The following is a 27,636-nucleotide window of genomic DNA, read 5'->3' as shown; positions in this document are numbered from 1 at the left end:
AAAGTAGCTATCTCCACTGCCTTCTAGAAAGGTCTTAATTGGCTCCAGGTGCCTTGATTAACCTGGAGCAACTGCCATTTGGTTACCATGGTCCTAGGGATTTGTTTAGCCTGGGGCTAACATACCTGTTTCTCAATACTTTGCTGTAGCCATCTGGCCTTGCCCCATCACACTTTCTACTGGCTAAGACATAACTTAATAAGCTACAGTCTGTGGATAGCTGCAGATTTGCAGGGCTGTAATCATTTAACAAGCTCGAGGGTGGGAGGGGGGGAACGGGGGACTGCACCCCCAGGAAACCTTCCTACCTTTTGAAACACGGTTAATGAACTTTGAGAGCGAGACTTTTAAAGGCTTACTGGACTACAAAGACAGCAGCAGAGAACCCTTAAGTTATCCTGGACCTGAGGAGACAAGAAAAGCCAGCATCTTGGGCTCTGTGGGGATTCTGACTAAGGGCCAGTCAGCCATTGCTGGAAAAGGAAGACTGGTGAGGAAACTACCTTAAACAAAGACTGTAGCTTATTAAGTTATGTCTTAGTCAGTAGAAAGTGTGATGGGGCAAGGCCAGATGGCTACAGTAAAGTACAGAGAAACAGGTATGTTAGCCCCAGGCTAAACAAATCCCTAGGACCATGGTAACCAAATGGCAGTTGCTCCAGGTTAATCAAGGCACCTGGAGCCAGTTAAGACCTTTCTAGAAGGCAGTTAACATTTTACATCCCTAATGGCATCTTTGAGTTACAGATTATAACAGTGATGAGTTGGGGTACACTGAATTGGTCAGGTCAGCTGAAACTCACTGTTAGATACCAGGGAGCTCCTTTCCTTCTGGTATAAGGATGCTCTTGGGGTTACAGTGGCTCCTTAGTCTACTTGTGCTTTGTCATGCATCTCTTTAATGAGTAGCTCTGGAAATCTCTCTACTCCATGTTTACTGGTTTTAATCTTGACGGCACAATAATAATACCTAGCTCTTATGTAAGTCTTTTCACAGGTGGATCTCAAAGCATTTTACATTTGAGGAAAAGGTTTATTCTTTCTGTTGGGTCCTGACATCTCGAATTTGGAGGAGTGCAGTAAAATGTCATTAATCGTGGTGGGACTTTCCTGCATCACCTTAGAAGGCAGGAATCCCACAGCTTTACTACATCTTCAGATAAACAGATTGACTCCTTTTTTCTTTAAATGGAAAAAAATACATTGCTACAAGAAGTCAGGAAAATGTGGCCATAATTCCTACAGCAATTTGTTTGCATTGCCTATTAGTGCTAAACCTATGTTGCACTATGGATAGGAAGAACAGCCTTGCAATTAAACAAAGGACTGGGAGCCAGGAGAACTTAATTCTTTTCACTGTTGCTACAGGTTTCCTCTGACTCTGGGTTACACTGGTCTACAATTTTTGAGAAATCGTCTGCTTCAAAGATAAAATATGGTATTTATTATGTATTTTGATGTGCTGAATTCAAATATGACAATTAAAACAACTGATTGGCTACTGTTTCTAAGATATTTAAGTTTTTACATTTTATGTCTATGTATATTGTGTAGATAGTGGAGTTTTAATCATAAATTGTAAACCTAGGTCTTTTCATGTGTTTATGGTTGCTTTACATGATAATATTTCACCTGTCCTGTTTATGTAACACTTTAAAAATCAGCAAAAGGGTTATATAAATAAAATTTATTATGAAACAAAAGACAAAAAACTATTATGTACATAGTTTAGTCCTATTCAGTGTCTACTCCGCGCTTCTTGGCTTGTCTCTTGTATTCATTAAATGGAGCATCTCTTGTCACTGTCCAGCAATAGTCTGCAAGCATTGATGGGCTCCATTTGCCCTGATAGCGTTTCTCCATTGTTGCAATGTCCTGGTGAAATCGCTCGCCGTGCTCGTCGCTCACTGCTCTGCAGTTCGGTGGAAAAAAATCTAGATGAGAGTGCAAAAAATGTATCTTTAATGACATGTTGCAACCAAGGCTTTTGTATGCCTTGAGGAGGTTTTCCACCAACAACCTGTAGTTGTCTGCCTTGTTGTTTCCGAGAAAATTTATTGCCACTAACTGGAAGGCTTTCCATGCCGTCTTTTCCTTGCCACGCAGTGCATGGTCAAATGCATCATCTTGAAGAAGTTCACGAATCTGAGGACCAACAAAGACACCTTCCTTTATCTTAGCTTCACTTAACCTTGGAAATTTTCCACGGAGGTACTTGAAAGCTGCTTGTGTTTTGTCAATGGCCTTGACAAAGTTCTTCATCAGACCCAGCTTGATGTGTAAGGGTGGTAACAAAATCTTCCTTGATTCAACAAGTGGTGGATGCTGAACACTTTTCCTCCCAGGCTCCAATGACTGTCGGAGTGGCCAATCTTTCTTGATGTAGTGGGAATCTCTTGCACGACTATCCCATTCGCAGAGAAAACAGCAGTACTTTGTGTATCCAGTCTGCAGACCAAGCAAGAGAGCAACAACCTTCAAATCGCCACAAAGCTGCCACTGATGTTGGTCATAGTTTATGCACCTCAAAAGTTGTTTCATGTTGTCATAGGTTTCCTTCATATGGACTGCATGACCAACTGGAATTGATGGCAAAACATTGCCATTATGCAGCAAAACAGCTTTAAGACTCGTCTTCGATGAATCAATGAACAGTCTCCACTCATCTGGATCGTGAACGATGTTGAGGGCTGCCATCACACCATCGATGTTGTTGCAGGCTACAAGATCACCTTCCATGAAGAAGAATGGGACAAGATCCTTTTGACGGTCACGGAACATGGAAACCCTAACATCACCTGCCAGGAGATTCCACTGCTGTAGTCTGGAGCGCAACAGCTAGACTAGAGCCAATCAACAATTTTAAGCATCATTTTCGTTCTCAGTGACCCAGAATTAGTAAAGTTTGACTACATTTATTTCAGAAGCATTTTGGCTGTAGAGCAGTGTTATTTATTAATCTGTTCTAAGAAGTTGTAACGCTAGAAGGGACTTATATAGACAATCAGACTAGAGGGTCATAACACAGACCATAGAATTTGACCCAGTGTCTCCAACAGCTAGTAGGTGAAGTAAATAATATGTTTTAGAAAGAAACTTGTATTTTAGAAATACACTTTCCAATGATTATGCTACTATTTATTATTAAGAACTGCACTCTGGTCCATAGAAGACACAAATATCAACATGGTGCTTGCCCTAGAGCTCTTGTAATCTAGAAAGCATGTTTAGAAAGACACAGCACACTGGGACACTCAAAGGGAAGGAGTTCATTTAATTTTTTCTTCCTAATGTAATGATTCTTTCTCCCCCAACCACCCCTGTGTATCTTGGAAGGAACTTAAGTGAAATGAGACTGGGAGGTTACAGCTGGCACACTGAGATTGAAGGGGGGCTTTGTACAAGAAGACACAAAAATCTAAGTGGGAGAAGGAGAGAGTGCTGAGGCTTGTGGCAAGGATGGATTAAAACAGTAGTTTTCAAGCTGCGGGTCGCGACCAAGTACTAGGTCGTGGAATGTAAGGCACCGGGTCACGGCAGCTCTGGTCAGCACCGCTGACCTGGCCATTAAAAGTCCCGTTGTTGCTGCTGCCCAGCTAAGGCAGGCTAGTTCCTACTTGTTCTGACACCACGCCACACCCTGGAAGCAGCCAGCAGCAGGTCCGGCTCTTAGGCAGGGGGGCCACGGGGCTCTGTGCACTGACCCTGCCCCGAGCACCGGCTCCCGGCCAATGGGAGCTGGGGAGGGTGTGGTGGTGCCTGTGGACAAGAGCAGTGTGGAGCCGCTTGTATGCCTCCACCTAGGAGCTGGACCTACTGCTGGCCCGCTTCCAGGGTGCAGCACAGGCCGCAATGCCAGGACAGGTAGGAAGCCTGCCTTATCGCCCCCGCTGCGCTGTTGACTGGGAGCTGCCCGAGGTAAACCTGTGCCCCAATCCTCTGTCCCAGCCCTGAGCCCTCCCCCCCCAAACCTGGAGCCCCCCTGCACCCCAAACCCCTCATCTCTGGTCCCACCCCACAGCCCTCACTCCCACACCCCAACCCTCTGCCCCAGCCCCTCAACCCTCCCAAGCCCCTCACCCCCAGCTCTGTTGGGTTACAGGCATCAACAATTTTCTTCAACTGGGTTGCCAGAAAAAAGTTTGAAAACCACTGGACTAAAAGGTCTGACATTTACAAATTGGGAAGTAGTTGTTCAGTGTCTTGAAGGTGAGGGCAAAAAGATTGCAACTTTCAAAAGTATAGCTTATGATATGCAATTACTTTAAAAAAAAAAAATCATGTTTCCAAAAATCCTAACTGTATATCCCTATATACTCCACTTAATTGAAAATGTTTTTAATCTAGTAAATACTGCAGAAGGTGTGTACACATTCGCTATACGTACTAATCATTGATAAACTGACTTTTGGTGAAATTTAGTTTCCTTATTGCTGATGGCAACATGTAGTTGTACAAAATATCTGATTTCACTGTGATGATTTAATACTGAATGTTAATATTCATATAATATTGCTAATTCAGCTTTCTTCTGTCTCCAATCTTAGAAATGGGTTGAATTTTTTCTTTAAACTACTCGCTTGGGTTTACACGGGTTCTGCAAGCATGTTTTCAGAAGCTATACATTCTTTAGCAGACACTTGCAACCAGGTGAGTAGTGCTTCCATTGCCCTTGTTTAAGTTAAAGTGATTGTAGTTAGCTTCCAAGGAGGAATGCAGACCCTTGAAACAGTTGCGTTGGTAGCAGATAGGAAGATTGCTCTCAATTCAGAAATCAAGTGGCTGTCTCCTGGTGATGGTTGATTAGGGTAGTTTTTCACAGGGCACATGACAAATAGAAGGAAAGTAACACATTGTATTTAGTTTTGTGAGGTGAATTGGAAAGTCAGAATACTGCTCTGAGAAGCTTTTTTGGAGCATGTTTTGTAAAGTAACGCTACAAAGTGGGGGAGAGAGAGAGGCTGGAGACCAAAAATTAAGCCTTCAAGTTCTCTCTGGCTTTTAGTTTACATTGATGATGTTAATTTGTCATTTCCATTTTTAGAATTAGCATAGCCACAGACTGGCTCTAAGCTGTTGCGTATTTCAGTGGTTTTGCCTCTTTTAACACTTTTTAGTGGATGTTTTTGTATTAATTTCTGAGGTTTTGCATGCTTTTCATTTGAAAGTAAAATAGCAGGTAACGCTTAGTAAGAAGAGCTTTGGATTTCAACAAGTTCAGCAGCTATTTTAACAGTGCCAAGGCTGATCAGTTTAAGAATTTACTTATCTAGACTGTTGTCACATCTGGGAGAGCATGCCTTCAAGTGTCAGTTAACTTATTACTAAATAATTCCTGCCTTGCAAAGCAAGGCATTCATATTAGAGACCGTAACGTGCTGTTATGACTAATCCATGATAAAGATCCATTTGGTTGTAGTATGGGCATGCAATTTTTGTAATACGTGAATATATTTTTTGGCTGCAATATAAAAGTGAATTCATTTAAAGAAGAAAGAATAACTAAATAGTTTGTCAAATTGCATGGTGATTTAGGCAAAACCTTGTCAGTTAATGATGGGGACATATAGCAAGCACCCCTGGGTTGGTGATCCTTCCAGGAACAGTGTGAGTTTACTTTACTTGGCACTTTTACTCAGAACCTAAGAGTCTCTCCTTATATTGCTGTAGCCAACTTGTCTCTTAATATTATCCTGTTTTGATGTACATAATTTGGTACACAATTTGTGAACTAATAGAATTATTATTTAACAAATTCATACTCATACTCTAGGCTAAAACCTTGGAAATGGAGAGAAAGTGGAGATTCTGTTGCTATCTTGTTTCTGATTAGTGAAGATTGGACTAATATTTCTGTCTATATTGTCTGTATTTCAGATATGTAGAAGTATTACTTCTCCTTTCTAAATTAATAATTTCCCATACCATTGACCATGTACCAGGCAAAGTGGTGTGGTTCAGTGGAGAAGATACAGGGTAGGATACAGGAGACCTGGGTTCTATTCCGGGCTCTGCCACTGACCTGCTGGGTAGCCACGGGCAAGTTGCTTCTCTTCTCTGTGCCTCTATCTGCTCAGGTGAGGCTCATCAGCTGTGACAGACAGTCCACCTAGGACAGTGCTTCTCAGCCACTCCTGGGGGTAGGTTGAGGTCTTCAGGGGCCCATCAACTCTAGATATTTGCCTAGTTTTTCAACAGGCTTCATAAAAAGCATGAGCGAAGTCCGTACAAACTAAAATTTCATACAGACAATGACTTGTTTATACTGCTCTATATACGCTGAAATATAAGAACAATATTTATATTTCAATTGATTTATTTTAGAATGATACTTCAGAAATTGCTTTTTTCCCTCATTTTTACCATAATAGAGTACTGTGCACTTTTTTTGTATTTTTATGTCTCTTTGTAAGCAAGTAGTTTTTAACTTAAGTCTACATTGGGCATATGCAAGACAAATCAGACTCCTGAAAGAGGTATATAACAGTAGTCTGGAAAGGTTGGATGCCACTGACCTAGGAAAAGGAAAACTGAAGTAATCAGGCCTGGCCAGCTAGTTTGTAAAAGTGTCTTGCTAATCACACACCTTAGGGCCATACCAAATTCATCGTCCATTTTGGTCAGTTTCAAGGCTGGGGTTTTAAAATTAGTCAGTTTCATGTTTTCAGATGTTTACATCTGAAATTTCATGGTGTTGTAGCCATGATGGTCCTGACCTAAAAAGTGGTCAGGGTTAGGGGGTCGCAAAGCTATTGTAGGGAAGTCTGGGATTGCGACCCTTAATTCTCCTCTGCTTCTGGCAGGGTTGCTGTCTTCAGAGATGGACAGCCAGAAAGGAAGGTTGCTGGCCTGGTCCCAGCTCTAAAGTTAGTGCCATGTCTGCAACAGCATGGAAGTGAGGGTCGCAGGGTATTGAGGGGTGGGTTGTACCATATATCTGTTTTTTCTGGCAGTCTGTTGCCCCAGTGTGGGGCTGACAGCTGGGGCCGCAGCCGCTGCATGTGTAGGTGGGGTGACAGCTGGAGCTGCGGAGCTTCCTGCAGTCAGGGAATGTTCCTGGAGATGGGTCTGACCCACCCAGGGAGCAGCCCCTGCAGTGTGAGAGGAAGTCTCATCTCTTCTGATCCTCAGTCTGGACTAGCAGCTGAAGCCCTGCACAGAGTAGAAGCACCTGGCTGGGTGCCAGATTTCACAGGGGAGATCAGATTTCATAGTCCGTGGGACATTTTTCATAGCCATGAATTTGGTAGAATCCTACACATGCTCTATAGATCAGCATTGCTGACCCTGACTAATGGGGAAAGGCGAAGAAGACAGTAAATCGTGTTTCCTCTTCATACCTTAGCTTGTTTTTTTCCCTTTGGTCTAAGTCACATCACATTTCACTTCTTGAGTCCTTTTCCCATTTACATGGGGTTAGAGGTGCCCACAGTTTTTTGCCACTCCTTCTGGCGTGGGTTTGTAGCTCTTGGAGTGCAAGTTTTTTTTTCTCTTCACACTTCTCTTAACAGAGAAGTATCATCAGTCTTCCATGTCCTTTATTGCTATTGTTGTCTTCCCATGCTTTCTTTGCTGGTCATTCTTTTCCCATTTTTATCACATGCTCAGCCTATCTCAAACTTATGTTCTTCAGCTTGTCTATTGCTGAGAGTCTCAAGTTCATCTTCCCTCTAGATGTCTAAGTAATAAAGTAAAATTACATTTCTAAAAAAGTTAAAAGAATGTTAAGGATGCAACGTTAAGCACTCAAAAGTTAGGAAATACCAGAATTAAGAATACTGATACAACCTTAATTTGGCCACTTTGTATGTGTTATAAAAGTCTTGTCCAGCATTATGTAGGAAGAGCAGGAATAGAATCTGGTTCTCCTGAGTCTGAGTTTAATGCCTTAAACACAAGAGAGGCAACCTTCTGCCTCACTCATTGTCCATCTTGTACAACGAATATTAGTCCTGTAGAACAAAGATGTGATGATGTAATTGAAGGCTGTATCATAATGCATACATATTAAGGGGGAGCAAATCAAGGATAGCTGGGTAACCATAATTCTGGCATTTTCTTAAGGTTAAGCACATGCCTAAATCTTTGCAATAGCAGGGCCTGGATTTATAAAAGACTGCACCATCAGATTGAATCTATTCTAAACTAACTATCAGAAACGTATCAACTCAGACAATCCGTTTTTTCAAGATACAGACAGTATATTTTTATTGTTGCCAATTTGGTGACTTGTTGCAACTAAATGTATGCTTAGGAAGTTGAAATGTAAATGTAGGGTATTTTAATTTTAGTTTGCCTTAAACCTAATGGAGATGAGTATATACTTACTGCTATAGTTTATGCATAAACTTCTGTTTGGACAGATTTTTTATTTTTTTAAATTAAACAACTTTTGTTTCCTGATTACACCCAAGTGGAGAGTACTACAAAATTATTTCTACTATTATATTAAACGTGTTCTTAATTTCTGTTTAAATTGTTGCTTTAAACTTCTTGCAGCTAGAACTAACCAGATTTAGGTGAGTTAGTTTTGGATGACATTGTCCTGTCCGGGAGTGGATGTTTCATGTGAAGTTACTATAATCTGAGCTAATGTGTTTTTGTTTCTAATGCTACATGTAAAAAATCAGCAAGTTGGATCTAATTTATTTTAATCATTCTTTCAAGTTAGAACTAGTCTCAAGGTTTTTAAAACTTCTTACAGATGTGTTTTTCCTTTGCATTATGCAGGCTTTGCTAGCATTGGGCATCAGTCAGTCTGCAAGGACACCAGACCCTAGTCATCCGTAAGGCCATTGTATTTATTGAATTTATCTTGTTGAATAAATAATTGTTTCAATAATTATATGGGCTTAAAAGCTTTTATTTCTTGTGTGCAACCCTGTTTTTATTTAAAGGATCTGTTGTTTCTGAATAGGAGATAAACCATAGTTTTTCCTTTTTTGTTCCACCATATTAATCCAGACAATTTGAATTATTTTATGTAAAATGGTGGTACTCGTATGTGTATCCAAGGTTTTCATTTTTTCTAAACTGAAATGAATAACTTCCAGTTTTACAGTAGAAATAGTAAGAAAAATGTGGGTTCCTACCAAATGTCAAGAGTTCAGAATAGTCACTAGTTAGCTTACAATGTCAAAATAACATACCATGAAACTTGTATTTCATTTTCATTGCTATTAGGAAGTTACATTTTTATGGGCCCTACCACCTTTTCCACTAGATAGCTGTACAATATGCTGTTCATACTTCTCATTTTTTCCTGCATGGATGGCAGGATTTGAGCAATAGTAATGAGACTGCCTTTTCCTCTTCCTTTCCGTTTCTGACAGCAGCCATTACTGTGGAATGCTCTGGGAGAGAGAGATAGAGGCCAGGGGGAGGAGGGGTCTGCTGCTGTCTGAACTTACAAGACAGCATGCTGACATGCTCTCAGCCCCCTCAAGACTCTTTCTCCCCCCCACATATACACAACACACCCTGTCACACTCCATCCCACCCCCCCATTTGAAAAGCACGTTGCAGCCAATTGCATGCTGAGATAGCTACCACAATGCACTGCTTTCTGTGGCCGTTGCAGAAGCTGCTAATGTGGTGACACCAGTGCGCTTGCAGCTGTCAGTGTGGACAGATTACAGCACTTTCCCTACTGCGCTCTACGAAGGCTGTCTTAACTCAGAGCACTCTACATCTGCAAGTGTGGCCATGCCCTAAGGCTTCTGATTTATGTCTGTTTACCAGATTCAGCCTTCTCAGAATAGAATCTTTTTTATCAGGATCTCCTTCCCTTCTCAGTCTTCCCCTTTCCCTCAAATTATGCCCTTCACCTGCACCATCATCTCTTTTGCAATGCTGCTAATCAGGAGTCGCATTTAACACAATGGTGTATTATTAAGATGCCATTTTAATTTTACCAAAAATATTTAAACCTGCAAACGTTGGGGATTTGCAGTCAGCTGAACTATTAAGTTTTACGGGATTAATTTAAAGGAAAAGAAATCTGTAGACTGACTACACATGAAGATTTCAATTAGAAGCAGCATTGCAAGGCAGTGTAAATATTAGCCCATTCATTAAACACCTGAATGAATTTTTTTAAAAAAGATTAATTTAATTTCATTAATATAGCCATGGTACATCATAATAAAGTAATACAACTAAATCTAAATAGCCTGTGTGTGGAGAAGGGAATAGAAAAAATCTAAATTACATACATTTTACATTTTTATATACATTTTTAAGAAACTGGATGTCCTTTTCCATCAGTGTTTTCTCAGATTAAATTTTGATTTTAGCAACTATATTTTAATTAGCTATCAGGAGCCTCTAGTTTATCATTTATAATCAAGCATCTGAATATATTTTTAAAGCAGGCGTTTTTTCCTAAACCACTTTTTGTTTTCACACAGGTATGGCTTCACAAATATGCGCTATATTGCCTCCCTCATTAGTGGGGTTGGCATTTTCATGATGGGTGCAGGACTTTCCTGGTATCATGGAATCATGGGTTTACTTCATCCTCAGCCCATGGAATCTCTTCTTTGGGTAAGTCAATCTTTTTCTATTGTGTTTTTTTAACTATGGGTGGTGGGGATGATTTAATGTATTGAAACCTCAGTATCTGAAACACCTAGATATTCTGAAACAAAAAATTTGAATTCCAGTAGGGTTAATCAAGCCGTCTGAGGTAGTATGTAGGGTGGAGCTCAGTGTATCTGCATGAGGTTATTTAAACCAATTTCCTCTCTGCTTTGCATTGACACTGAAAATTTAGTCCGTTTTTTAAGAATATAAGGTTGTCCTGGTGTCCTTAGCCAAAAATTTGCCCCTCTCTCCTTATACTGGGTAGTGCATTATAATTTGGTTGATTGTTCAATCTTCAATCTGCCATCTATTGATGGCTGCATTGCAGTTGTGGGTAAAGTGATTCATGTATGTAAAGTTTTTATGGAGATTTTGAGATGAAAGGTTCTATATAAATGTGAAACGGTATACATTCAAAATAATAAAATACTAGTTTTTTTTATACTTACAGGCTTATTGTATCTTAGCAGGATCACTGGTGTCTGAAGGAGGTATGCCGTATCATGAAATATTTGTGTTGCTTTATTCTTAAGCTGATAATGCAGGCTCAGCAATCTGTGGCGATAGTTTAATAAGCTTTTGCTTACAGAACTGCAAAGATTTGAGCTCTGTTATTCACAATTGCATTGATGTTTGACATCCAGGAAAACTTTTTTTCATTGCTTATAATTTACTTGTGTGTTCTATTTAGTTTCCTTCCTTTGCCTGAAGCAGAAGATTAATATTAGGCTAAAAGGGGAAAAAACCAAGGGTGATGTCATGCTAGGAGTCTACTACAGGCCACCTAACCAGGTGGAAGAGGTGGATGAGGCTTTTTTTAAACAACCAACAAAACCATCCAAAGCCCAAGATTTGGTGGTGATGGGGAACTTCAACTATCCAGATATATGTTGGGAAAGATATTAATTGGGAAATAAACAGCGGGGCACGAGACTATAACCAATAAGACTTCTTGGAAGCTGCATGCAAGACAAACTTATTCAGAAAGGTTAAAAAGCTACATGGGGAAGCTGTTCTAGAGTTTGATTTAACAATAGGGCAGGAACTAGTTAAGGGAAATTATGACAGTAGAAGGCAGCTTGGGTGAAAGTGATCGTGAAATCATAAGGAGTTCACAATTCGGAATATCTGAAGGAAAGGTAGAAGGGAGTACAGCAAATAGAGACAGTGGATTTTTAGGAAGGTGGATTTTGGTAAGCTCAGAGAGCTGGAATAGGTAAAGGTCCCCATGGGAATCAACAGGAACTGAGGGAAAACAACCCAAAGCTGAGGAAGAGTTGGCCAGTTTGTTCAAAGGGACAGTATTAAGGGCCCCAAAACAAGCTGATTCCGCTGGGTCGGAAAAAGAGAGAAAAATGGCACAAGACCACCTTTCGGCTTAAACGCGTAGAGATCTTGCAATGATCTAAAAATTAAAAAAGGAGTCATATAAAAAATGGAAGACTAGGACAATTACAAAGGATGCAATATAGGGCAAACAACAGCGAGAAATGCGCAGGGGCAAGGACTTAGCAAAGGCAACGGCACAAACATGAGCTCAGAACTTAGCACAGGAACAAGGGAAGACATGAAGACATTTAATCAATACATTCAGAAGCAAGAGGAAAGGACCCAAGGACAGGGTAGGGCCCACTGGTTGGAGTGACGAGGGGAAGACACTGTACAGGAATCAGAACACTGGCAAATAGCAGAGAGATGCGGTAATAATTTTTTGATTCGGTCTTATACCGAGAAGTCTGAAGGAAATGCCTAACATGGTGCAATGCCACTAATGGGAAGGGGGTAAGGTTGTAAGAAAGATAAAATAAAAAAAAGACCAAGTTAAAAATCACTTACAGCTAGGTCCCTGCAAAGTCCCAGGGGGAGCCTGAATGGAAATGCTTCTAGCAAGTACTCAAGGAGCCTAATGGAGGAGGAAGGTATCTGCCCCCGACCTCTAGCTATTATCTTGGAAAACTCAATGGGAGAACAGGAAAGGATTGCCAGATAAGACTGGAGAAGGGCAAAATATAGTGCTCATACTAAGTAAAAGAGGGGAAAATCACAACAACCCAGGAAACTCCAGACCAGTTAAGTTTAACCTCTGTGCCAGAGGGAAAGGATAATGGAGCAAAGTAATTAAGATCAGTCCATCTGCAGGGCTGCAAACACTTGTGAAGGGTGAATAGGGAATAGCACTAGTGGGATTTGTAAAGAACAAGATCAATGGTCAAACGAAATCTGATGACGCTTTCCTTGAATAGTATAAGATGAGCCTTGTGGATGAAGGGAGAAGGCGAGTGAATGTGTATACCTAGACGCTCTAGTAAGATATTTGATACCGTCTTGCCATGATATTCTAATTTCAATAATTATGCTAGGACAAATCTAAACTTATAATGGGCGCACTAATAAAGGAGGGTGCATTAAACTGGCTGGAATAACAGTTGCTCAGAGAGAGTTACTAATGGTTCCCAGGATCCCTGCTAGAAAGGTATAGAACAAGTGGATTCCGCCAGGGGTCTGTTTGGGACTGGAGCTTCTGTTCAGTGTCTTCATTCAAACCAACTTAGATAATTGGCAATGGAAAGTGTGGCTGTTCTTAAGTTTAGCAGATGAATACCAAACTGGGAGGGATTACAACTGCTTCAAGAAGAGCCTAGGGTCATAATTCAAAATGATCTGGACAAGATTTGGAGAACATGGTCCTGAGATAAACAGGATGAAGCTTCTAAACCTGACGACAAATGCGACAGGTGGCTCCACTTAGGAAGGAAACATAGTCAATCTCACACACTACCGAATGGGAAGAGAACTAGTACTAGGCAAGCGTATGGCAAGAAAGGGATTTTAGGGGGTATAGGGTGAGGCCACAAGCATAATATGAGTCAACTGTGTAGGATGCTGTTGCAAAAAAGCCAACAGCAATTGACAATGATTCTGGGATGCAGTTAAACCGGTGTGTGTTGTGAGCACAGAACCCGAGAGAGTCAGTTCTTCCTGCAACTACTCTGTGTTGATTAGGCCTCAACTGGAGTAAATTGTGGTCCAGTTCTGGACACAGCATTTCAAGAAAGATGATGGAGAAAATTGGAGAAAGGGGGTCCAGAAGAAGAAGCAACAAGAATTGCATAAAAGGTCTAGAGAACCTAGGATCCGTATGATGAGGAAGGCGGCTGAAAGAATTGGGTTTGTTTAGTTTGGAAAGAGAAGACTGAGAGGGGACATGATAGCAGTTTTCAGATATCTTAAAAGGTGTCATGAGGAGGAGGAAGGAAGCTTGTTCATCTTAGCCTCTAATGATAGAACAAGAAGCAGTGGGTTTAAACTGCAGCAAAGGAGGTTTAGGTTGGACATTAGGAAAACTTTCCTAACTGTCAGGGTGGTTAAACACTGGAATAAATTGACTAGGGAGGTTGTGGAATCTCTGTCTCTGGAGATATTTAAGAGTAGGTTAGATAAATGTCTATCAGAGATGGTCTAGACAGTATTTGGTCCTTCCAAGAGGGCAGGGGGCTGGACTTGACCTGTTGAGGTTCCTTCCAGTCCTAGAATCTATGAATCATGGTGTGTGTGTGTGTGTATATATGTATGTATATGTAATATGTGTGTGTGTATATATATAAAACATTTTCTAGGTGCAGATGAACAATACATAATCTGAAAGAGCAAGCCTTTTGCCTTTATGAGACTGTAGTATTCATCAGTGGGTTGGCTTGTATGTGGAGAAGAATGCATGGGTAGGGCTTCTCTTTATGAATTACCACTGCTCACAATACTGATTGTCACCAGGAAAGTTTTCTGGCCATCACATGTAATAGTATATTGATGTTTTAGTTAATAGGACTGTTGTTTTGGGGTATTATGTGCTATGTAGATACAAGATTAGAATTCTTGAAATATTCATACTTTTCTCACATTTGAAATATGAAAACTTGAAATTCAGAATATTACAATTTTCATCGTATTTGTAGGAAGAAGTTATTGTACTCTGTATGTGTAAAACTTGTTTATCATTGTACTTTATGGGTCTGATCTACTAAAGAAATTTGTTGTTGGTATGGCTGGTAGGAGCACTGTAATTAGTTTGGTATGATATGAGCAAGAGTTTCTCCCCCACTTCCTATAGTAGAAAGTTGGTCACTTTGCCTCTAACCATTTTCAGCAACAATATCACTTTTATTTCAGCTACCCTTCTTGTTGCTATAAATGAAATTCGAAGGAGTGCCCGGGCCAAGGGTCTGTCATTTTATCAATATGGTATGTCTCTTTATATCAGTATGGTATGTGTTCGTTATTTAAAAGAGGATTTATTACCTGAGTTTGCATAGAAATAAAAACAGTATAATTACCGGTTTCTCTTGTTTTACATGAGTCTTATGATTATGAATGCTAGTAACAAGTATATTTTACAAATTGGGTGAAAATCTATTGCCTTATTTAATACTACTTCGACACTTGAGTACTAAAATTGTTGCATTTCTCAGAATAAATTTCCCATTAATTTTACACATCTTCTGGACAAGCGTTCGTAATTAGTGTATACTGTGTTACATGTTTCAGAGTGGTAGCCGTGTTAGTCTGCAACCCTATCCTTTCATGTATTTATACCTGCTCCTGTATTTTTCACTCTGTGCGTCTGATGAAGTGGGTTCTAGCCCATGAAAGCTTATGCCCAAATACATTTGTTAGTCTCTAAGGTGCCACAAGGGCTCCTCATTGTTTTTACTGTGTTATATGTATTTATGAACACTTACAGAAGAGTTAGCTGTAAAGTATAGGTTTTTATATATGTATAAATCATCTTTTACATTATTAGAATTAGAATGGTTTATAAAACTCTGTGAATGATGTAAGAAAGCTAAGATTTCAACATTAGTGTAATTTTTATTAAATATTCAGTCAGGCTCAGTCGTGATCCCAGTACAAATGTGGTGTTGTTGGAGGATGCTGCAGCAGTTTTGGGTGTGACGTTAGCTGCTACTTGCATGGGTCTGACTTCTTTGACAGGTAAAACTCCATCTTAAATTGAGGCTGACTCGATTTGAGAGAATATCCTTGTGTGTTGTATGCATGGTATGACTATACCTTTTGACTTCCTTTTGTTAATTACTTTAAATGTCTGCATCTTTTTCCTTTGGATTATGGGACTCTCCTCATCTTCCAACTCTACAAAGTCAGCCGATAAGAAAAGAAAAATTTCACTTTTGATGTCAACCACTTTACATTTTTTAATCTGTTGATTAGTCATTTATAAACTACACTATTGTATGATATGTGACTGGTGTATGATAACTAAGGCTATGATTTTGTCATGCATATTTTTAGTAAAAGTCAGGGACGGGTCACGGCTTCTGTGATATTTTTTTTATTTTGTTTTTTTCCTGTGATCTGTCCGTGACTTTTACTAAATACATGCATGACAAAATGGGGAAGGAGGAGGGTCCAGCACCGTGTCCCTCCCTCACCAGCAGCAGCTGGGAGCTGCAGGGTCCCCATTTCCCTGCAGAGTTGGATCGGGGGGCAGTCCTCACCAGCAGCCACTGAGCAGTTCCAGGGTCCCTCTGGCACCACTGGCGGCAGCTGGGGAGCTGTGGGAGGCCGCTTCCAGTGGTCGCTGAGCAGCTCTGGGATCCTTCTGCCTCTGGCGGGGGGCGGGGAGGGGACCAGCTGCTTGCGGTGGCAGAGCAGCCGGGGGAGGAGGCCCTTACCAGCAGTGGCAGCTGGGGCACTCGGGAGTCCCTGCCAGCGACCAGTCAGTTATGGAGATTGACTGCGGAGTCTAGGCTGCTACAGGGATCTCCCACTGCTGGCTTCAGTAGATGTTACTGAGCATGCTTAGTTCATGTGAGCATGCTCAGTACACCCTAAGTAGCACATTCAGTCAGCAGTTTTTTGCACTACAGGACGTCTGGTCAGCTGTGGGGACCTCTGCTGTCATGGAATTTGCAGAAGTCATGGATTCTGTGAACTTCCGCCACCTCCGTGACATAATCGTAGCCTTAATGATAGCACTACGTAAACTTCAGTTTATAATCTTGGTGGCACCACTCTGCATACATGCATCCTGCAATAATGCTGTTTGTCTCTTTGATGACATTCAATTACATTTCATATTGCTTTAAAAAAGCTTGCATTAAAATCTGTCAGACTGATGAATCTGAGTGATTTTCTAGCAGTATATTTTAATGAAAATCTCTCTGCCCCTTTGCAGATTTTTTGGAGGAAGTTTTTACTGCGGTGACCTTCCACAGTTGTATATTACTCTCTAATCTGATTTCAAGTATGTTGAGTTGAAGATATTTGAAATTAGGAGATATTTGAATGCCTTTTTTCAAATCCCCATTATTGTTGAGATTAAAACTTGAAACAATTCTAATAATGCTATTGAAGGATCATATGGATTGGCCTTCCTGTTCTGGAGACATGAGGGCTTGAGTCATTCACACTCTTACTTACTCTGGTAGTTGCACTGAAGCCAGTGGGATCACTTACACACTTTAAAGTTTGTATGAGGGGTCATTTCCTTTTATCTGGATTCAAGTTAACCCAAGTTGTAGTTGAATCTTTTTCTGAAAAGAGAATCTATCATAGTCAAATATGTAAATCACTTTCTCTCTAGTCTGTTTACATAAACTCATATCCTGGGAAGCCACGCACAGCCTTGTTACTGGGCTGTGCACTGTTTTACTCTGCATGAAGGGAAGGTTTAGGGAGGAAATCCTATTCCTTTCCCCCAGGATGTAGCTTTGAAGTTATGACTTTAGCCCAAAGAGGCACGGTAGCCCAGATACTCCCCATCTGCCAAAGTAGATGAGGAAAATAGAATGATCTTGTAGATCATTCTAGAGTAGAGTAGATGAGGAAAATAGATTTTGTGGCCCCACACAAGGGCTGGAGAACGAAGCTGTGTTAAGGAATGTGTGCATTCTCTGCATTGTAGCTCTCTCTTCCCCGCCATGCAAGAATCAGAGAGACTTGATAGCTGAGATGAGGGTTATTTGCCCGTTAAAGGGTGTTGGTTTTTTGTAATTGACCTAGTAAGAACTGGATAAACATGGCACCTTTCTTTATAGATCTTCACAGCTTTATTTGCTTTGCTTCATCTTTGACAACTCTCTAAAATGTTTTTTGTGATACTTTATATTTAGGATACGGTGTAAACATATGCAATGTTGTAGACAGAAAAATGAATATAAATAAATGTATAACGTGCTTATTATGTAAGTACTGTAATGCATTCCAGGATGGATTTCTGCTGCTGTCTGTTTTATAATACTTGCATATTTTAAGGCAAATAAGAAAGATTCCTATTTTCATAAAAAGATTGAGTAATGTTTTTCTCCCTCTTCTCCATCAAACTGATGGACCTTACTGCTAACTTGATATTTGCTCTGTTGAAAGCTTTACTTATCACACAGCACAGAAAGGGGTCAAGATTTTGGTTATGATGATGGTATTTTTACTTGCTTGATGCCCATGCCCAGGAATCTGAGCGCCTAACAAAATAGTCTACAAATTCATAAGTCATAAGGGGAGGGCATGGGGCTTCCAGGACCTGGGACAGGAAAGATATTTTATTTTAAATTTTCTCTTTTTTCTTTATTTTCTTTATTCAATTTTATTTTCTTAACCAGAAATAAAGACAGGGTTCCCAATACATACTCTAAAGAAACAGTAATTCCTGTGTAGAGATAACATATTGTCTGCTTTTCCGTATTACAAAGGTTTAGTTTTTACACGTTTAGAAGTATTCTGTTAAATTATTTTCAACTTTTGTGTGTGTGTAGGCAACCCTTACTATGACAGTCTGGGATCTCTAGGTGTGGGAACTTTGTTGGGAGCTGTATCAGCTTTTCTTATCTACACCAACACAGAAGCATTGCTGGGACGATCCATTAATCCTGAGCAATTACAGCGACTTACTGAGTTACTGGAGAGTGACCCCGTCGTTAGGTAAGATGGGGATCTTCATGATATAAACATCTCTTATCAAGCAGATCAAAAAGCAGGAAACTAGTATTTGTCTGAGGAAAAATAGTTCAAGGGCATTTTAAGCCAAATTAAGTAATTGGAAACAAAGGAGCAGAGATACACCTCTTGCATTGATTTTTCAGCCTCAGTATGGCAGGATCAGGGTTTTGACAGAAACTTGATTTGGTTTCCTGCGCTAAAAATGTTGTTCACTGAATTGCCAAACAGGAGAATTCAAGCTTAGTTGAAATAAAGCCTTCAAATGTGTTTTGTGGTGCACTATACTATTAACTACAGCAGTCAGCACAAGAATTTTGAAGGAAAGGGATACAAATAAATTTAGTCACATACTGTAAAGTCGTATTTCCTTGCTCTTTCAGTATCTATCTTAAAACTCTGGTACTTTAATCCCTTTAATTTTTAATAAAATAGAAGCTGACCCTTGCTTTCAATATCCTTTACCCATGGCTATCTTTTCTCTGTGTATCAGTAGCTGGAATATTTATGGTGTTCATCTTTATGTATTACTGTCAGTTTTGGTCAGCAAAAATAAATGAGTCAGTTTCAATTTCAAGTACTCCTGTAGTGCAGGGCTGTATCATTTGGGTTGCAAACAACACATTTGAATAATATGCCCCGTGAAGGTTGTTGTAATCACAGAGCAGTGATTTTCAACCTTTTTTCATTTGTGGACCCCTAAAAAGACCCCACTGGAAATCTTAATCATAGTCTGTGGACCCCCAGGAGTTTGCAGATCACAGGTTGAAAATCACTATCAGAGAGGTCTGGGAACCCTACTTAACAACACATCTACCCCTTTCTAAGGTTCTGTCTGAAAATTCAAGTGTCAGGTACTGTCTCTGTAAAACATTTTGTTAACCACACATTAATATGAGTGGTGGAGGATGTTTTAACAGTACAGGTAAAAATCAGTTGTGTGGCAGTTGCAGAGCTAGCAGCGCCTTTGACCTCTTTCTGGTCTCTCAGATTGTACCCTCCCCACATTAAATATTAAACCTCTTGGCTTTACCTGTCCTGAGATGGAATCCTGCAGTTTCCCCCATTCTTAGGCTGGGTCTCTGTGAACCAATTGTGATTTCTCAGCCGGTCTCACAGGACTCAGCACCTCTAAGTCTTATCTTTGGGAGCTGTAGCTAGTGGTTAATATGATGAAAAGAGAGGTTTCTTAAAACAAAGTATTGTTTAATCTTATCAGTAAGAACACTGCAAAGCATAGGAGAAAAATGTCTTTAACACAATAAACAGTCCACACCGATATCTTTCTTTCCCAAGACTTACTATCCCCTGGAAGCTTAGGAGGGCTCAACTGCTTCAGACACCTTTCACAGGGTCAGTCTGTGTCTCTGTTAGCTTATTCTTCTGCTAACAGCTCACTGGCAGCTGCCCCACCTTCTCTCTCTCTCCCCCCTTCCTCCTTCTTTCCCCCTTTGTAATTACTCAGAGTTCTATGTCTGAAGGGATCATTACTTCATCTAGACTGACTACCTGTATATCGCAGGCTACTTACTGTCACCCAGTGACTCCTGCAGTAAGCCAAATAATTTGTTTGACTAACATGTATCTCTCAGAAAGGCATTCAGTCTCAATTTGGAGACTTCAAGAGATGGAGAATCTACCCCTTCTTTTGGTACAGTAGTTTATTCTAGTTGTTAATTACCCTCACTGTTGGGTTTTTTGTTTTTCTATTTATTGATTTTTTTTTTTCTTTAAATAAGGGGCCTGATTTCTAATATTAATTTGTCTGGTTTCAGCTTCCAGCTGTTGTGTTGTTTTTTTTTTGCTTTAGTTTAAAGAGCCCTTTAGTACTCAGTATTTTCCTTCCTGTAAAGGTGCTTATACACTAATCAAGCTACCAACTCTCCATCTTCATCTTGATTGAGCTCTTTAAGTCTCTAAGGCCACGTCTAGACTACGCGCCGGATCGGCGCGTTAAAATCGATTGCTCGGGGATCGAAATATCGCATCTGGTCTGGACGCGATATCTCGATCCCAGAACGTGCTTAGATTGATTCCGAAACTCCAGCTAGACGACCGGACTTCCGGATTCGACACAGCGAGCCGCGCGGATCGATCCCGCGCGGTGAAGACGGGTGAGTAAATCTATTTTAGATATTCGATTTCAGCTACGCTATTCTCGTAGCTGAAATTGCGTATCTAAAATCGATTTAATCTCGTAGTGTAGACCTGGCCTTACTGTAAGGTATTTTCTCCAGCCCTCAAATTGTTTTTGTGCATCCTCTACCTACTTGGAGCCCTCATCATCCTTTTTAAAATACTGGCACCACAACTGTCTGCAGAATTCCTGTATTGGTCTCACCAATGTCATAGGCAGAGGTAAAATCACCTGCCTACTAGTACTCACTGCTCCATGTTTATACGTCCAAAAATTGCATTAGCCCTTTTTGCCGCAGCATCGCACTGAGAGCTGTTGAGTTGCTTGTCCACTATGACCCGTAAGTCATGTTCAGAGTCACTGCTTTCCATGGTACAGACCCCCATTCTGTAGCTAAGGTTTGTGTTACTTGTTCCTAGATTTATAGCTTTGCAGTGGGCTGTATTAAAATGTGTTTTGTTTGAACTGGCTCAGATTACCAAGCAATCCAGATAACTCTGTATGAATGCCCTGTCCTCAACATTATTTACCACTTATTTATTTAATCAGAATGTCATGTGGTACTAAGTCAAACACTTTATAAAAGTCTAAGCATTGTACAAGATTCATTTTTCATAAAACCACATTGACTTGTGTTGATTATATTCTTAGCCTTTATTTCTTTATCAGTCGAATCCTGTATCAGCTTTATTATTATATTGCCTGGGATTGATGTCAGACAAATCAGCATATAATTGTGTTACCCCATTTGCCTTTTTGAATATTGACACAACGTTAGCACTTCTTCTAGTCTTCTGGAATTTCCCTGGTATTCAAAGTCTTATTATAAATTAACATCAGCGGGCCAGAGATCTCTTCAGCCAACTCTTTTGAGGAATTTGAATGCAAGTCATTTGGGCCTGCTGACTTATAAATGTTTATACTAGTGGATTTTGTCTAACATAATTCTCTGTTACTAATTGCCTGGAAAGCCCTTTCACATCCTCATGATGTGAGTACAATAACTTGCTTTCTTCTAAATATAAAACAAAAATATTTATTCAAGTCTGTCTTTTCTGTATCAACAGTTTTATTGTCTCCATCAATAATGGGCTGATACCATTGCTGGGGTTTCTTTCATTTCTAATACTTTAAAATCTCATTGTCCTTAGCACTGCTGACCACGGGTTTGTCCCTGATGTTTTCAGCTTCCCTTATCAATTTTCTGCATTTCGTAACTTCTGATTTATATTGATTGCTGTCTCTTTCCTCCCTTTGCCATTCGTTATGTATTGAGTTGTTTATTTCTAATTGCGTCCTTCACTTTGCCACTGAACCAGATGGATTTGAGCAAAAGGTGGACTCTTTCCTGATTGTGGAATCATGACTTTTTGGCCACATAACAAACTCTTCTTAAAGAAGTTCTCATCAATTTTGCTCATAATCTTCTTCATCTTTGGGAAATTAGCCCTTTTGAAACACCAAGTATTTATATATTTCTGGCTGGGACTGTTCTCTGTCCATATTTAATGTAATCCGGTCATGTTCACCAGTCTCTAGGCAACCACCAGCTTCCAGTCCAGTGATTAATTTTTATCTATCACAGTGAGGTCCAAAATAGTTACCTCATGGGCGCAATACCTTTTGTGTTGGAAAATTATCTGGCATTTTTAGAAAATCTAATGATGGTTTTAGTGGCATGAGTTGTCCATTGTACGTCTTCCCAATAAATTTCCCATAACAGATTTTTTATTTCCACACCTTAAACAAGTGTTTAAGGAATAACTCATCCTGTTCCCTACTTTGATTCTGTGACCCAGACATTGTTAATTAGCACGTTGATCCATATGCATTCAAGATTATGCACTTTTGGGTTACTGGTAACTATAATACAGGTGATGGTGTCGCAAATGTGAAGTACCCACCCCAAAACACCTCTTTCATCTACTCTGTCTCGTCTGAACAAGTTATAACTTGTGATTTTTAGCATTCCTGTCATGAATTGCCCCACCAGGTTTCAGTAAAGCTAGTTTTATTGAATTCCTTCTCATCAGTGAAACTTTCCAATTCTTCTTCCTTGTTACTCAGACTCCCAGTATTGGTATATATACAGCTGAAAAATTATTTCTCTTTGCATTATTCATCACATCAATTCAATTTGTTCATGAAATGTTCAGTTTGAGTTTGTATCACATTTATTCCCTGGTATTCGGCATCCTCCTGTCTGCTCCAGCTGGTGTCCTTTTGATCTATTAGTTCTCAGCTTTAGCAAAACAGCTGCAACTTTGGTCAGATCTTGGAATTAGCAGTTTGATAATTAATAATGCAGATATTGTTTTGTAAATCCTAATCTATTTACCAAGATGTGTTTTATCTGGTATCATTGTGTTGCTTTCCTGTTAAGCTTGCAATTAAACTAGCCCCCCCAGAAGCACACAATGAACGTTCTGGTATAGCTGTACAGTAAACTATGCCCGGTCTTATTCAGTATTAATAAATTAAGACCACCCCCCACATCCTTCATAGTTTTCTCATAAGTGTGCCACTTCTAAAATTAGCTTTTCTGTTAAATAGTTATTTCTAGTGGTGCGGCATTCAGGTGTGAGGGGAGACTTGTTTTTATAACTGCTTATAAAGTTTTTGACAACTTTTGCCAGTGAGTACACCTCCACCCCGCTATAACGCGACCTGATATAACACGAGTTTGCATCTAGTGTGGTAGCAGCAGGGCTCCAGCGGCGCTTTAAAGGGTCCGGGGCTCCGGCTGCTGTGGGGAGCCCAAGGCCCTTTAAATCACCGCTGGAGCCCTGCTGCTGCTATCCCAGGGCTGCGGCAGCAGGAGTGGGGCTCCAACAGCAATTTAAAGGGCCTGGAGCTCCATGTGGCTGGAGCCCCGGGCTCTTTAAATCACCTCTACAGCCCTGTCACCACTACCCCGATATAATGGTGTTTCACCTATAAAGCAGTAAGGATTTATGACTCCCCACAACCACGTTATATCATGGTAGAGGTGTAGTTTCAAGCCCAATATGCAAGAGAGATAAATAATTAGTCTAAAATATTTAGACTTTGTTGGGAACTTTCTGTGAATGGTTTTCTGACATAACTTTAATTGTGTAAAAAAAAAAAAAAAAAAACACCCTATTTTTTCCTGGGAAAACTGTTGAACTTGCTAAAATTTTCGATTTTCAGTCAGGAAAATCTAAGTTAAATATTTCCTTTGGGACGATTTGACTTTATTTGAAATATTTTTGTTGTTTTTTTTATCTGACAAAACATTTTAAATCATTTTTAAAAACAAAAAATGTAACAAACCAAACAAAAATCAACCTGTGTGAACTGCAGTTCTGGTTGTCATTCTCTCCTTTGTTTTGGGGCTCCTGGGAGGGCTCCATGTATCATTAGGCAAAGCACTGATTTCTGCCTGAGTTGTGAGGTCTGTCGCAGGAGTTACATGACTCTAGGTACATTATGATCATTGTTAATATGGTAGTACAAGTGCACCTGTTCCAAGGCTCATGTTCATCCACACGGGCTGTGCCATTCTAAAATTCCATCACTGTATAAACAAAGACAGAGACATTGTTTTGGACACTTTTTTCCATGGAGTTACAAACTTGTGACAAGTTGTAACGTGCGCAGTATGCTTGGGTCAATGCTCTATCAAGAAAGCAGACCGAGCTTGGTATTATGATCCCAACAAAGGCTCAGATGGGAACTTCCTAAAATTAGTTTTAAGCATGCCTTGAACAGAGCATGCAGAGCTCAGCTACCAACTTCTTTCACTGGAATAATGCATACCACATACTAAAATTTTTAAATATTTGGATCCTCGTGTCCTTGGAGCTGTAGATTCTTGGCTCCATTTCTGAAGCAAAGATAATGCAGTATGGTTGCACTTCTCCAGCTGGGACCTCTTAACTGCCATAAGGTAGGTAGCGACTTCTCCTCCACAAATTTCCCTCCTACCCTTGCTGTGTAACTTGTCTGCTTGATGCGGGGACAGGACAGAGCTCAACTAATAGCAACTTTCATATAGTGTATGGCCTTACTGGGATCATAGTGCTCTGTGGTAAATTAGAGTAGGCATGTCGGGGTGGGGGAGAGCTTGAAAATCTATGAGTAAGCAGGTCCCTGATGGATGGGGGACACTTATTCCTGCATCAGATATAACTTGGCACAGGGGAGAATCTGTCCTTTTATTCTCCAAAAGTGAAGATGTTTCAAGTGGTAGCAGTCAAGGAGAGGAAGTGACTTATCTGCAGTTGCTGTTCATTGAAGACATAAGTTGTCATAGATCACTAGTTCAGGTGCTTATTCATGTCAATTCCAGTCAGGGATGTGTGCGTGCGTGCATGTGCACAATGGCTGGAAGATTTGTTCCTTATCAGCATCCGTTGGGTTGGCCTGGGCGCCCCCTGGAGTCGTGCCTTCATGGAGGGCGCCTAATATAGAGCCCTGCCAACCCGCTACCCCTTCAGTTCCTTCTTACCACCAGTGATAGTGGCTGGAACTTCCCTTGGCTCTTGCTCAGCAAGTTTTCTTCTCTATTCCATGTGTATAGTTAGTTAATTGTTAATAGTACTCCAGTTAATAGTATAGTTAGTAGTTGGGGGTTTCCCCTCACTCCGTCTCCAGCACTGTGGCATATCATGGTCCCCAGGCTTAAGAACTGTGTGGCTTGCGTCAAGTGCGTGCCAAAGAGTGATCCGCACTCGTCGTGTCTTTGGTGCCTGGGGGAGAGCCATCAGAAAGATTGTTATAAGATCTGCTGTGAGTTCCGCCCGAGAACACTTAAAGGGAACAGCAGCTGAAGGTGATCCTCCTGGAGGCAGCCTTACGTTCCTACTCCGACCTGGGCTCGAGAGACCTGACCCCTGCAGCGGCATCCTTAACATGGAGTGACCTGGCGACTTCGGCACCGAGGAAGGACTCAGCACTGCCACGGCTCTTCATGGGGCCCATCAGACAGTAGGCACCACTCCCACACGCTGATGCTGCAGAAGAAGAAAAAGCCGGACGACCATTCTCCTCTGGCTAAGCCTCAAGAAGTGCGACCCCAGGCGGGCCACTCCTCAGCGTCTCCTTCTGGGGCCATGTTGACTCCTGTCCAGGTGAGGCAGTCAAGTCCGGCCCCAACTTGATCACCAGTGTCTACGCATCAGCTTCAGGTCCCGTCCATGCTGGAAGCTGCTAGAGATCTCCTTCACCTGATGGAACCGTTCTTGCCTGCCAGGGAGGAACCCTCAGCACTGATGGAGCCTCGTCCTCCGGTGCATTCTAAGGGAAGCCAGCTATGATGTCAAGGCACTCCTCTCCGGCGCCTACACACTCTGACAGAGAGCCTTCCCGCTGCCCGAGCTCTCGACGTTCGAGGCACTGAGGATTGGCTCCTCTGTGGTCTTCAGTGTCTGAGACCACGGAGTCGGAGCCCGACTCCTATCGCTCGAGTAGGAGCAGAAGCCATAGAACAAGGTCGGGCAGAGACAGAAGGGAGCAGCAGGCATGGCCTCCACAGTGGCAGAACCCGCCTCAGTGGCCCTTCTGGTCTCCCTGGGCTTATCACGAGGGAGGAACCCAGGGCCCACGCTCAGCGATGTCTTCAGTGGCCTCCACCACTTTCATGCCAGCTTCTGCTGTGCATCCACCCACGGTGCCTACGGTCCCGATGGCTTTGCCTCCGTCACCATGCTCTGCTCCGACTTTGGCACTGGCCTTCATGATGTTGACACCCCGTCTCCCATGCCTGTGCTGTTGTCGACGTTGACCTCGATGCAGGCACCTATGGCCCTCGTGCTGATGTTGGCACTGGGCCCTCTGATCGCGGCAGCTCATGTGAGCGTGTCGATGCAGCTACCTCCAGAGAGAGTGATGCTGATGCCGAAATTGGCTACAATGCCTATGATTGGCACCACCTCCTCCAACGCTGCCCCGGGAATCATGTGACCTGTCCGGGGCAGGCAGACAGGGAGCTTCCACTACCGGCACATGCTTTCTCCTCCTTGTCGCCGGGCAAAGTGTTGGCAGGGACGACTGGAGCTCCTGCATTATAGCATAACAGAGTCCTACAGCAGTGGCTACACAGGGCTGCCCAAGGTCTGGGCATCAAGGCTGAGGAGGTCATAGAGGACACGGTGGACATCCTAGCACCCTTGGGGCCTTCATGGGTAGCGTTATCCCTCATAAATATGGTGGTGGATGCCACGAAGACCTTATGGTAGATGCCAGTATTCCTGCCACCCACTGCCAAACATAATGAGCAGTGATATTTCGTCCCCTCCAGAGGCTTTAAGCATCTCTACTTCCATCTGCCTCCGGACTCACTGGTCATCGATGTGGCTAACCAGCAGGAGACACAAGGTTTCCAAGTCTTCTCGAGTCTTCACCAAGTGCATGGCAGTCGTTGCCGCCTTTCTGCAGAGACACCAGGTACAGGTGTTCCCATACCTCGACGATTGGCTGGTCAAAGGCTGTTCGAGGGCTCTGTGGAAGCTCAGGTGGCATTCATCAGAGCCACCTTTGAGAATCTGGGCCTGCTACTGAATGAGGCGAAATCAACTCTGTCCCCCGTCAGAGGATAGAGTTCATAGGGGTGGTTCTGGACTCAACCCAAGCCAGGGCATTCCTCCTGCAGGTGAGATTCCAGGCCCTTGATGCCATGATCCAGGGATTCAGGTAGTTCCCCACCTCCACCGTGAGAAATTGTCTCAAATGTCTCAGCCACATGGCAGATTGTACATACATGGGTTGGCACACCAGACTCAGACTTTGACTGCTTCAGTCATGGCTTGCGTCAGTGTACAGACCTGTCAGGGACAGCGTGGACAGTATCGTGACCCTGCCTCGCCCTGTTCTCAACTCGCTCCCGTGGTGGATGGATGCTCAGCAGGTGTTCTCAGGAGTCCCCTTTGCCCAACAACCATCCCTAACGCTTGTGACGGATGTTGTCAGATTTGGCGTGGGGAGCTCATCTGGGGGACCACAGG

The 27,636-nt window shown here is 41.7% G+C and overlaps 1 protein-coding gene across 2 annotated transcripts in view; it reads left to right on the top strand.

Annotated features, from left to right (window-relative positions):
• The window catches only part of SLC30A9 (solute carrier family 30 member 9), a 66,665-nt gene that overhangs the window by 26,406 nt on the left and 12,623 nt on the right, over positions 1 to 27,636 (top strand). For both annotated transcript variants that reach the window (XM_032764978.2, XM_032764979.2), the window contains exons 9-15: positions 4,548 to 4,650; positions 8,731 to 8,786; positions 10,410 to 10,545; positions 11,036 to 11,075; positions 14,752 to 14,823; positions 15,466 to 15,573; positions 18,354 to 18,519. In XM_032764978.2, coding sequence (XP_032620869.1) covers positions 4,548 to 4,650; positions 8,731 to 8,786; positions 10,410 to 10,545; positions 11,036 to 11,075; positions 14,752 to 14,823; positions 15,466 to 15,573; positions 18,354 to 18,519 — 681 coding nt within the window. The remainder of the gene's footprint in view (positions 1 to 4,547; positions 4,651 to 8,730; positions 8,787 to 10,409; positions 10,546 to 11,035; positions 11,076 to 14,751; positions 14,824 to 15,465; positions 15,574 to 18,353; positions 18,520 to 27,636) is intronic.

Source organism: Chelonoidis abingdonii, chromosome 5 (genome assembly GCF_003597395.2).
Source record: "Chelonoidis abingdonii isolate Lonesome George chromosome 5, CheloAbing_2.0, whole genome shotgun sequence".
NCBI lineage: Eukaryota > Metazoa > Chordata > Testudines > Testudinidae > Chelonoidis > Chelonoidis abingdonii.
Note: the sequence above shows the minus strand (reverse complement) of the source record. Positions and strands in the feature narration are given on the sequence as shown.